Here is a 9,587-nt window from a genome sequence, read left to right as displayed (position 1 = left end):
TGGCAACAGCGGGCGGAACGCAAGGCGGTGGCGCGAAGCGGAAGTGACGTAGGGGAAGTAACCGGAGGGTGCGCGCCGGAAGTGCCCGTGGCCGCATGGTGGTCGTGGCGGCGGCAAGATGGGGCGGCCGAGCAAAGTACGGGACGGGGTTGGGGGAGGGACAGGGACATGGCGGGGTGCGCCAGGACACGGCCGGGGACACGGGAGGGGAGCCGGGCATCGGCCGGGGTGGGGAGCGGGAGTCGGGGCGGCCCTGGAGGGCAGCAGAGGCCTGGTCCTCCCGGGGCCGGGGTGGGGGGCGGCTGTCCGTGGGATCTGGCCCTCCCGGGGCGGGGAACGGGAGGGGACGGCGGCTGTCCCGGGGATCGGGCCCTGCCGGGGGGGGGGGCAGGAGAGCATGGGGAGGGGAGTTGGTTGTCGGTTGTCCCGGGGGGGGGGGGGAATGGGAGGGGGAGACCCGGCTGTCCGGGAGATTGAGCCCTCCTGGGGGCGCAGGAGGGAATGGGGGGGTTTGGTTGTGCCGGAGGGAGACACAGGGAGCCCGGCTGTCTGGGGGATCAGGCCTTCCCGGGGCGGGGGGGGGCAGAAGGGGGTCGGGAGGGGATGCTCTCCCCATCCCCGCAGCCCCCAGCCCTGACTGCTTCCCCCCCCCACCGCCAGAGCAAGAACCAGAAGAAGGAGCGGGCGGCAGCCGTGCAACACGCCCAGCAGGAATTCGGCACCGTCCCCCACTCCTTCGTCTTCCACCGCGGCCGTGTCGGCAAGAACGTGCGGCAGCTCATCGCCGACATGCGGAAGGTGATGGAGCCCTACACTGCCAGAGCCCTCAAGGTGAGCTGGGAGGGGGGGGAAGGATCCTGCCTGTCCCCAGGTTAAAGTAGAGCGCTCGCAGCCGGGAGGCAATTTGGCGCAGGGGGATCTGAAGGTTTCGGCCGTTCCGTGCCACAGGTGCGGAAGAACAACTCCCTGAAGGATTTCGTGGCCGTGGCTGGGCCCCTGGGGGTGACGCATTTCTTGGTCTTCAGTAAATCATCCTCCAGCATCAATTTTGTGAGTAGCCTGATCCCCCCCTCCCCTCCTTCCAGGCTCCAGGGGGGGCCCTCTGCAGCGGCTGTGCCTCCCCATGCCGGTTGCTGGCGCCTTTTAGGGGGGTTTCACCCCCCTCGCAGATGCAGATGATGATAAAATGCTGTTGAGCTCACGCTGTGATTCTATCCAAAGTAAACGCACTGATGCATCTGCACCGAGGGGCGGGGGGGCGGTCAGTGCCACTGGCGGCTTCCCCCAGCGCTGAGCACCGTTTCTCTCCCCCCACACAGAAACTTTTCCGGCTGCCCGGCGGCCCGACGCTGACATTCAAGGTGATGCAGGTGGGTGCTGGCGGGAGCCCTGCCCTTCCTCGCCAGCACGAAGGGCAGCGTCTCGCCCCCTCCTCATCCTCGTATGTGTCTCCCCCCCGCTCTCCAGTACTCGCTGATCAAGGACGTGGTCTCGTCCCTCAAGCGGCACCGCATGCATGAGCAGCAGTTCACCCATCACCCGCTGCTGGTCCTCAGCAATTTCGGTCTTCAGCAGATCCAGGTCAAGCTGATGGCCAGCATGTTCCAGAACATGTTTCCCTCCATCAACGTCCACAGGGTAAGCGAGGTGGGGGGGTGTCCCCACACGGCTGGGGTAGGGGTGGGGGCTCGAGACCCATCCCACCTCCTCAAGATTCAATTCTAGGACCAGTTCTCTTCAATATTTTTATCAATGATCTGGATGTCGGTGTTGAATACCAAACAGGGAGGTGCTGTTGATTCTCTTGAGGGCCAGGAGGCCTTGTGGGGGGATCTAGATAGATTGGAGCATCAGGCAAGGACTAATGGGATGAAATTTAAAAAGTCCAAAGGCCGGATTCTGCACCTGGGCTGGAGTAACACCAGGCACGAGTCGAAATTGGGAGAGGAGTTGCTAGAGAAAGGGATCTGGGGGTGCTGGTCGGCAGCAGGCTCCACAGGAGCCAGCGGGGAGGACAAACCGCATCCTGGGGGGTATCAAACCCAGCACGATCAGCCCATCGAGAGAGGGGATTGTCCCGCTGTGTTCAGCATTGGTGCGGTCACACCTCGAGTACGGTGGGCCCCACCATTTTAGAAGGATGTGAATGCATCCAGAGGAGGTGAACAAAGCTGGTGACAGGGCTGGAAGGCATGTCCTGTGAGGAGCAGCTGAGGACTTTGGGCTTGTCTAGTTTGGAGAAAAGGAGGCTGAGGGGCAAGCTCGTGGCTCTCTGCAGCTTTCTGAGGAGGGGACGGGGAAAGGGAGGTGCTGAGCTCTTCTCCCGGGGATCCAGGGAGAGGATGCCTGGGAATGGCTCAAAGCTGCGCCCAGGGAGGTTCAGACTGGACATAAGGAAGCGTTACTTTACTGAGAGGGCGGTCACACCCTGGAACAGGCTTCCTGGAGAGGTGGGCGATGCCCCAAGCCTGGCAGTGTTTGAGAGGCATTTGGACAATGCCCTTAATACCATGCTTTAACTTTTGGCCAGGCAGTTGGACTAGATGGTCAGTGTAGGTCCCTTCCAACTGAAATCTCCTCTCTTCTCTCCTCCTCCTTTTCTCCTCTCTCCTCCTTTTCTCCTCTCTCCTCCTTCCACAGGTCAACCTCAACAGCATCAAGAGGTGTTTACTCATCAGCTACAACACAGAGACGCAGCTCCTCGATTTCAGGCATTAGTGAGTACCACGCCCCTGATTTTGGGGTGGGGTCCCTGCGCCCCATGTCCCAGCGCTGACCTCTTCCTCCTCATCCTCGCAGTAGCGTGAAGGTCGTGCCCGTGGGCGTAAGCAAAAGCCTGAAGAAGCTGCTGCAGGAGAAGTTCCCCAACATGAGCCGCCTGGAAGACATCAGCGAGCTGCTCGTGAAGTGCGTGGAGGGGGGGAACGAGGGGGACAATGGTCCCAGAGGTGCTTTCCATCCCATCCCCAAACGCATTCCTGTCCCTTGGCAGGGACATAAACCTGTCGGAGAGCGAGGCCGAGCAGGATGGGACCCACAACATCCTGGAGCTGCCACAGGCATACGCCGGCCGAGGCAACATGAAAGCGCAGCAGAGCGCCGTGCGCCTCACCGAGGTCCGTGTCGGCGGTGATGCCGCGGTTACCATCGCCCCGGGGATGTGATCGAGCCTGACCGGGGCTCTCCGCATCCCCCACTTCCCGTAGATCGGACCCCGCATGACTCTGCAGCTCATCAAGGTGGAGGAGGGCCTGGCGCAGGGCAACGTGCTCTACCACAGCTTCAGTAAGTGCCACAAAACGCCGTGCCGGCCATCCTCGGTAAGCCACCGGCACGGGGGCTAGGGCTGGGACATCTCACAGCCCTCTTGCCGTGTGTTTAAGTCCACAAGATGGAGGCGGAGGTGAAGGAAATCCTGGCGCGGAAGGAGGCGAAGCTGCAGCTGAAGGCGGAGCGGCGGCAGAAGCAGGAGGCAAACGTGGAGCGCAAGCGGCAGCAGCGTGAGGCTCACAGGTGAGGGCAGCGTGGCAGCAGTGGGGTCTGGCAGCAGCCGGACAGAGGCTGACACTATGCTGGCACCACAGGGAGAGGAGCCTGGCGGGGATCCGGAGGAAAAGGCAGCAGGATGGCGACAGCGACGCTGAGGATCCCGGTGCGCCGGAGCAGCAGGATGCGGCCGAGCAGTCAGAAGAGAGCGATGCTGAGTATTACCGGCAGGAGGTGGGCGAGGAGCCGGACAAAGGTGAGTCTGGAGAGGCCGGGACTTAGCCCCTCCGTCCTCTCCTGCCGGTAGTGGCTGATGACGCGAAAACCTTGAGCTCTCCGTGATCTCGGTTCAAAGTAAACGCACTGACACATCCATCAGCCCCAATGCTGCGCCCCTGTCACCCCTTTTTCGCTAACCCCCCCCTTTTTTTTGTCTATCCCCCCCAAGATCTATTTCCTGACCGTACCAAGAGGAAACGAAGCTCCTCGCGTGCTGCCCCGCTAAGGAAACGACGACGGCACAGCCAGCCGGAGCATCCCGACACCCCCAGTGCTCACCCCACAGCACCAGGGAAGCAGCGGCAGGGAAACCTGGCACCGAGGGACTCACGGCACCGCAGCAGGGCCAGGCAGGGGGCGGCCGGCCGAAAGCCGCACCGAAGAACTCAGCGCCCAGCCCGGGAGGGGGCTGGTCCCGGCTCTGGCCGTGCTGCCTCAAGGCCAAAGGGGCGAGGGAATCTGCTGACAAAGGGGAAGATGATTTTCCGGCGGCCCGGACGTGCCAAGAAGGGGAAGCGCTGAGGCACCAGCCGCCAGCCACGCGCCGAAACTGAGGGAGAAGAGGAAACAGGAAACACACACACGCACAACACACACACCCAGCCCCATTCTTGCTCCTGTGCAATACACTGGTTGGAATGACTGCCTGTGGCTGTGCTGGGTTTGGGTGGGGGCGAAGGTGGGGTCTCCTGGGCTGTTAACAGCATCCCCCAAACCCTAGGTGCCCGTTTTCGTGCCACCTCGATGTGGTCAGGCAGAGCAGGAAGCCCCCCTGCCTGCCCCGGTAAGGAGGAGGCACGCAGGCACAGCTCCTTCCCCCTTTCTGGCCAAGGCAAGGGCAGCTGCCAGGCTCTGTGTGGGCACAGCCCTTCAGAAGAGGAAGTATTTTTCCCTGCCTGCAACCCCCCCGCTGCCAGCCTCTTGCCCCCACCGTCCCCAAAACGGGGCAGGACGTGACCCTGTGGCATCCCCGTGACTACTGCCAAGAAGGGAGGGACAGGAGAGGAGGGAGGGGAGTGCGGACCCCGAGGAGGACAGGGTGAGTGGGGCGAGCGGTGGGGCTGCAGGCAGACGCACAAACTCCTGCCTGCACCCTGGGAGGCAGACAAGGGGGGGGGGTGGACGGAGGGGGACACATTCTGTCCCCAGCGTGGGACCACAAGGCTTCCTTGGTCCCGGCGCGAGGTAGCTGCTTCTCACCAACCTTCACCACTTCCCTGTGCGGCCATTTGCCAGAAGCCACACCTCACGGCCACGCTCGTACCTCTTGGCTGCCTGTAACCTAAACCTTTACCCCTGCCTGCAGCCACCAAAAAAAGGAGGACGACAGGAGGAACCCCCCACACACACTGAGATGGCCACCGATCTCAGTCACTGCGGTAACTTCAGCAGCTTCCAGGAGTCGCTGTGGCCGGTGCTGGCGGTGCAGTTCCCGCCGGCATTGGTGGGTAACGGCATAGCCGTCTACCGTTTTGCCACCCGCGAGCGCTCCTGGCACAGCGGCATCATCTACTCTTTCCACCTGGCCGTCAGCGGGATGCTCTACTCCCTCTCGCTGCCGTTTTTGGTGGCGTATTACTACCCGCCCAAGGACTGGCGCTACGGATCGGTGCTGTGCAAGCTGGAACGTTTCTTTTTCAACTACAACCTCTATGGCGGCATCTTCTTCGTCACCTGCATCAGCCTTAACCGCTACCTCGGCATCGTTCACCCGCTACAGGTCCACGGGCGGCTGCAGCCACGCCACGCCAAGGTGCTGAGTGCGGTTGTTTGGGTGCTGGCCGGGGTGCTCTCAGCACCCACCTTTTTTTTTACAGAGCTACAAAAAGTGGAGGGTGTGACCGAGTGTTTGGGGAGCGCAGCCCCGCAGCAGCTGCAGAGGTTTTACCCCTACAGCCTGCTGCTGGCCGGGCTGGGCTGCGGGCTGCCCTTCCTCCTCACCGCCTCCTGCTACGCCGCCATTATCCGCACTGTTTTCCGTAATCCTCACCTCAGCCAGCCAGAAAAAAGGAAGGTGGGAATGCTGGTGGGGGCGGGAGTGGCTCTCTATGCTTTTTCCTACCTGCCCTACCACATTTTCCGTAACCTCAACCTATGGCGTCGCCTGCTGCGACCAGGCATGGAGGACTGTGCCGTCTCCAAAGCCATCCACGCCACCGCTCAGGTCTGCAAGATCCTTGTTAACCTCAACATCTGCCTGCAGCCGCTGCTCTACGCTGCCCTGGCCGACAGCATGCAGAGCTGCTGCGGTGCCAGCTGCAACACCGGCACTGGCACCGCCGCCAAGGAGCGGGCTGAGCACTTGGAGCTGTGGCCAGCAGCCTAGGAGACCCCTGGGGTGGCCCAAGGAGGTTGGCACAGCTGGTACAGGGCTCGGCGAGGCCCTTGGGCATGCGTTTCCCTCCCGGAAAGGGTGGCAGTAATGTGGAAGAAGCGGGATTAAAAGCCGAAACCACACGCACGGCCTCTTGTCGCACCTTTCTTTGGCAGAAATCCCCCTTTTTTCCAGCTGAAAAGCTGGGGATGAGCCTAAAAAACGAGGAACGGCAGCGCCGTGCCCTTCCCCGCGTCATTGGCTAGGGCACTGCCAGCCCCACCGTGTGCCTGGGGTGGGAGCGAGTCGGGAACAACCTCTGTGGGTGACAGGAACAGTGTAGGGACAGGGATGGGGCTGCTCCCTGCGTGGTGAACCACCCCCCCGCAGCTCAGATCGACACCTTGGTGCATACCAGACCGTGCATCTTTATTTAGAAGCGCTGATCGCTCTTGCTGGGAGCCGGCGTGGCACCGGATTCAGTTGGTGGAGGGTCTGCAGAGGAGAAAGAGACCGCGGTAAGGTGAGGGGCGGCCGCACGCAGACCTCCGGCACCCGGCATGCGCCACCCCCCCAATCATCTGAGCCACCCCCCGGCGCTTACTTGGCCCATTCCACATTGAGGATCAGGTGGTCGTAGCCAAATCCGGAGACCCCGGCAATAGCTCGGGCTGCATCCTCCCGGCGGTGGAAGCTGATGAAGGCGAAACCCTAGGGTGGGAGGAAAGCGAGAGGGTGAGACGAAGCAGGGGGGGGTCTCCTTCTCAGGCCCCCCTAAAGAGGGAAATCCCTCCATACCCACCTTGGACTGCCCTGTGGTCTTGTCCTTGGCTAAATAGATCCTAGAGATGGAGCCAAAGGGCCGGAACAGCTCCTGGAGATCAGTCTCACGCGTGTCCTCGGACAGGTTGGTGACACGGATGGTGGCATTGTCATCAGCTGCGGGGGAAGGATAAGGAAGGTCAAGGCCGCTGGTGGTACCACAGCCAGAGCCAGCACGTGCCGTACACGGCACCGTAGAGGCCCGGTGTCATGCAGGGAGCAGGGAGATTGCTCCCACCATGAGGACAAGCCTTGACTTACCCCTGCGGTTGGGCTGCATGGACTCCCCACGGCGGCTGGCTCCGTCTCTCAGGCTGGGGGGAACGTACTTGCCCGTCTTGCTCTGCTGAGCCTGCACCGGCTCTGGCTCTGAAGGTAGGAAAGGTGAAAGGCAGGAGGTGAGGCTGCCCGCAGCTGCAGGCAGACGGCAGCCCCCCCCTTCTCAGGATAAAGGGGTGCCGTACCTCCGGGCAGCTTCTCCTTCTCGCCTGTAGACAGCCCCAACTGCTCGGCCAACTCCTTCTGCATCGGCCCCAAGGTGTCCTTGTAGGGACAACGGGTAGTCCAGTGGTCGCCCTTGCAGATACGGCATGAGACGATCTTCTGCCCCTTCAGCTTGTTCATGGGATCCTCCTCCTCCTGGCAGTTCAGGTCCTGGGGGACAGGGAGACTCCTGAGTCCCGCAGGACCCACCACGCACCCAGACACAGCCCCACCGGCGGCTCCCCACCGGCCTGCAAGCTCCCCTCGTGCCCGACCCACCTCCTTGCTGGTGATGAAGGTCATGAAGACGTCATCGCTCACGGTGGTGGTGGCCACGTTCGGTCCGGGGGCATCGAACTCCGAGTTGCCAAATTTCTTCCAGTTCTAGGGAGGAAAAGGGGGGCCCACTTGCACGGCACGTCCCCGAGCAATCACTGAACACAGGGCAGGAGCAGCCAGCGGGAAGGGAAACGCTCCCCGCTGAGGAATCATTGGGAGATTGAGAAAAGACGGACAGAAGCGGAGGGCTGGGAAACAAAGCAATTCCTGCTGGAGCGCAGATTTTCCTCCCTCCTTCCCTCTCCATTCCCACAGATGCTCACCTTCCGACGGGCCACCGCCTTGGAGGCCTTCCTGGTTTCAATGCGGAAGGTGCGGATGATCTGTAAAGGTGCAAAAGAACCTATCAATGCAGGAGGAGGGACAGCAGACGCGCCTCCACCCCACACGTGCTAAGTTTGGGACTGCCTGAAGCCACAGAGTCAAAACAGGGCTCCAGCGATGTCCCTGCTGACGTGTGGCTGCCCGACCACGCAGGCAGGGATCAGCCCCCATGCCAGGGCAGAGCCAAGGGCTCTGTGAGGGGAGAAGGGGAGCTCGGCAGCAGGCAGAAGCCAAAATGGCAGCCTGGGACATGCTACTCACCTTCACCTTGCGCCCATCCTCCTCCTCCCGATATTCCGTGATCGTTTTGATGTTCCCATTGATAAGTTCCTTTGGTGAAGGGAGCGGGCCTATGGGGAGGGGGGACAGTGGGACAGTGTCCGTTGTGGGGGAGGTGACAAGAAAACAGCCCCCCCCCCCGGCCTCTCGCCCAGCTCTCACCTCCCTTCAGCAGCTCGGCCTCAGCGCTCAGGCTGCCCCCCAGCACCCCTGGCAGGGGGATGTCCTTCAGCAGCTCACTGGTGATGCATTTGTCTGCAGGAAGAGAAGGGGGAGAGTCACCCCCTCGCTTGGGGCGAGCCTGGCAGAGGGGGTGGGAGCCCCACACCCCGGCACAGCCTCTCCCCACAGGGAGGAGGTGCGCTGTTTTTTCCCCCCAGCACAGAAAAGGGCCAAAAAGCTAAGAAATCTCAGCCGCTCCAAGCCCCTGAGCTTCCTCAGACCCTGAAAGGGGTGGAGCAAGGATGGTGAGAGGGTTCCTGCTCCTTGTCCCAGGACAGGCCCAGCTCTGCTCGCAAGGACTGGCCTCGGAGAAGAGCCCGGGAACCTGTTTTGAGCCCTGGACAAGGAGTGGGAGCAGCTCTGGGCTGTTTTAGGAACAGCAGCTGCTCTTTTTCTCCAGAAAAAATTCACCGGTTACCAGCAGGCAGAGCAGCCGGAGAAAAAGGGGGAGGGAACCGGCCTGCGGCAAGAGACACTCACCGTCCTCTCCACCCTCCTCTTCCACCTGGTCGGCCCAGCTGGGCTTCGAGCTGTGGAGAGAGGAGAACCTTAAACCCGCTGCCCCCCCCGCCCCGCCTCCCCCAGCAGGACCCCTGTCCCTTCGCTCGGGGACCCTCCTGTCCCCTCAGCCCCGGGTCCCTACTATTACCTCAACCCCGGACAGACCCCCTCTCCGCTCCCGCCCCACTCGGGCCCCAGCACCGCCGCCGTCCCGGCCTTCTTCCCTTCCCCTCACCCGCCAGAGCCCCGGTCCCGCCCGAAGGCCCCCTCAGGGCCTACCAGGCCCCATACCCGGCTCCCCCCCCGAGGCCCTCCTCCCCCCCGCGGCCCCGCTGCCTGGGCCAAGCCCCGGCCCAACGCCCGGTTCCCGGGACCCCCCCACCACCCCGGTCCACTCGCCGTCCCCGTCTCCTCACTCGTAGTCGCCCGTCGGCATCGCGCTCCCGCCCGTCCGTCCTCACGCCCAACCACCGGAAGGAGGCGCTACGCTTCCGGCGGGGCTGCGCCACTTCCGGCGTAGGAGAGGATGAAGGGGCGG

The 9,587-nt window shown here is 62.8% G+C and overlaps 3 protein-coding genes across 3 annotated transcripts; 2 read left to right on the top strand and 1 right to left on the bottom strand.

The window, feature by feature from the left end:
* PPAN (peter pan homolog) lies at window positions 1-4,303 on the top strand. Its single transcript, XM_075025173.1, has 12 exons — window positions 1-136; window positions 661-831; window positions 949-1,050; window positions 1,320-1,370; window positions 1,468-1,638; window positions 2,641-2,717; window positions 2,800-2,907; window positions 2,993-3,116; window positions 3,207-3,285; window positions 3,384-3,513; window positions 3,585-3,742; window positions 3,935-4,303. The coding sequence occupies exons 1-12, from the start codon at window positions 119-121 to the stop codon at window positions 4,285-4,287; spliced, it is 1,542 nt and encodes a 513-aa protein (XP_074881274.1). The 5' UTR covers window positions 1-118; the 3' UTR covers window positions 4,288-4,303.
* Window positions 4,304-4,734: 431 nt separating this feature from the next.
* Window positions 4,735-6,229, top strand: P2RY11 (purinergic receptor P2Y11). Its single transcript, XM_075025175.1, has 2 exons — window positions 4,735-4,804; window positions 5,072-6,229. The coding sequence occupies exon 2, from the start codon at window positions 5,120-5,122 to the stop codon at window positions 6,089-6,091; it is 972 nt and encodes a 323-aa protein (XP_074881276.1). The 5' UTR covers window positions 4,735-4,804; window positions 5,072-5,119; the 3' UTR covers window positions 6,092-6,229.
* Window positions 6,230-6,491: 262 nt separating this feature from the next.
* On the bottom strand, window positions 6,492-9,576 carry EIF3G (eukaryotic translation initiation factor 3 subunit G). The gene is made up of 11 exons (XM_075025174.1): window positions 9,466-9,576; window positions 9,029-9,078; window positions 8,489-8,581; window positions 8,309-8,397; window positions 7,987-8,046; window positions 7,664-7,768; window positions 7,366-7,555; window positions 7,163-7,270; window positions 6,882-7,018; window positions 6,684-6,790; window positions 6,492-6,574 (listed from the first exon to the last, which is right to left on the bottom strand). Exons 1-11 carry the CDS (start codon window positions 9,483-9,485, stop codon window positions 6,559-6,561), a joined length of 975 nt encoding a protein of 324 aa, XP_074881275.1. The 5' UTR covers window positions 9,486-9,576; the 3' UTR covers window positions 6,492-6,558.
* Between the last annotated feature and the right edge of the window lie 11 nt (window positions 9,577-9,587).

The sequence above is a fragment of the Buteo buteo genome, chromosome 4, assembly GCF_964188355.1.
Source record: "Buteo buteo chromosome 4, bButBut1.hap1.1, whole genome shotgun sequence".
Classification (NCBI taxonomy): Eukaryota; Metazoa; Chordata; class Aves; order Accipitriformes; family Accipitridae; genus Buteo; species Buteo buteo.
This window is presented reverse-complemented; position numbering and strand designations above follow the sequence as displayed.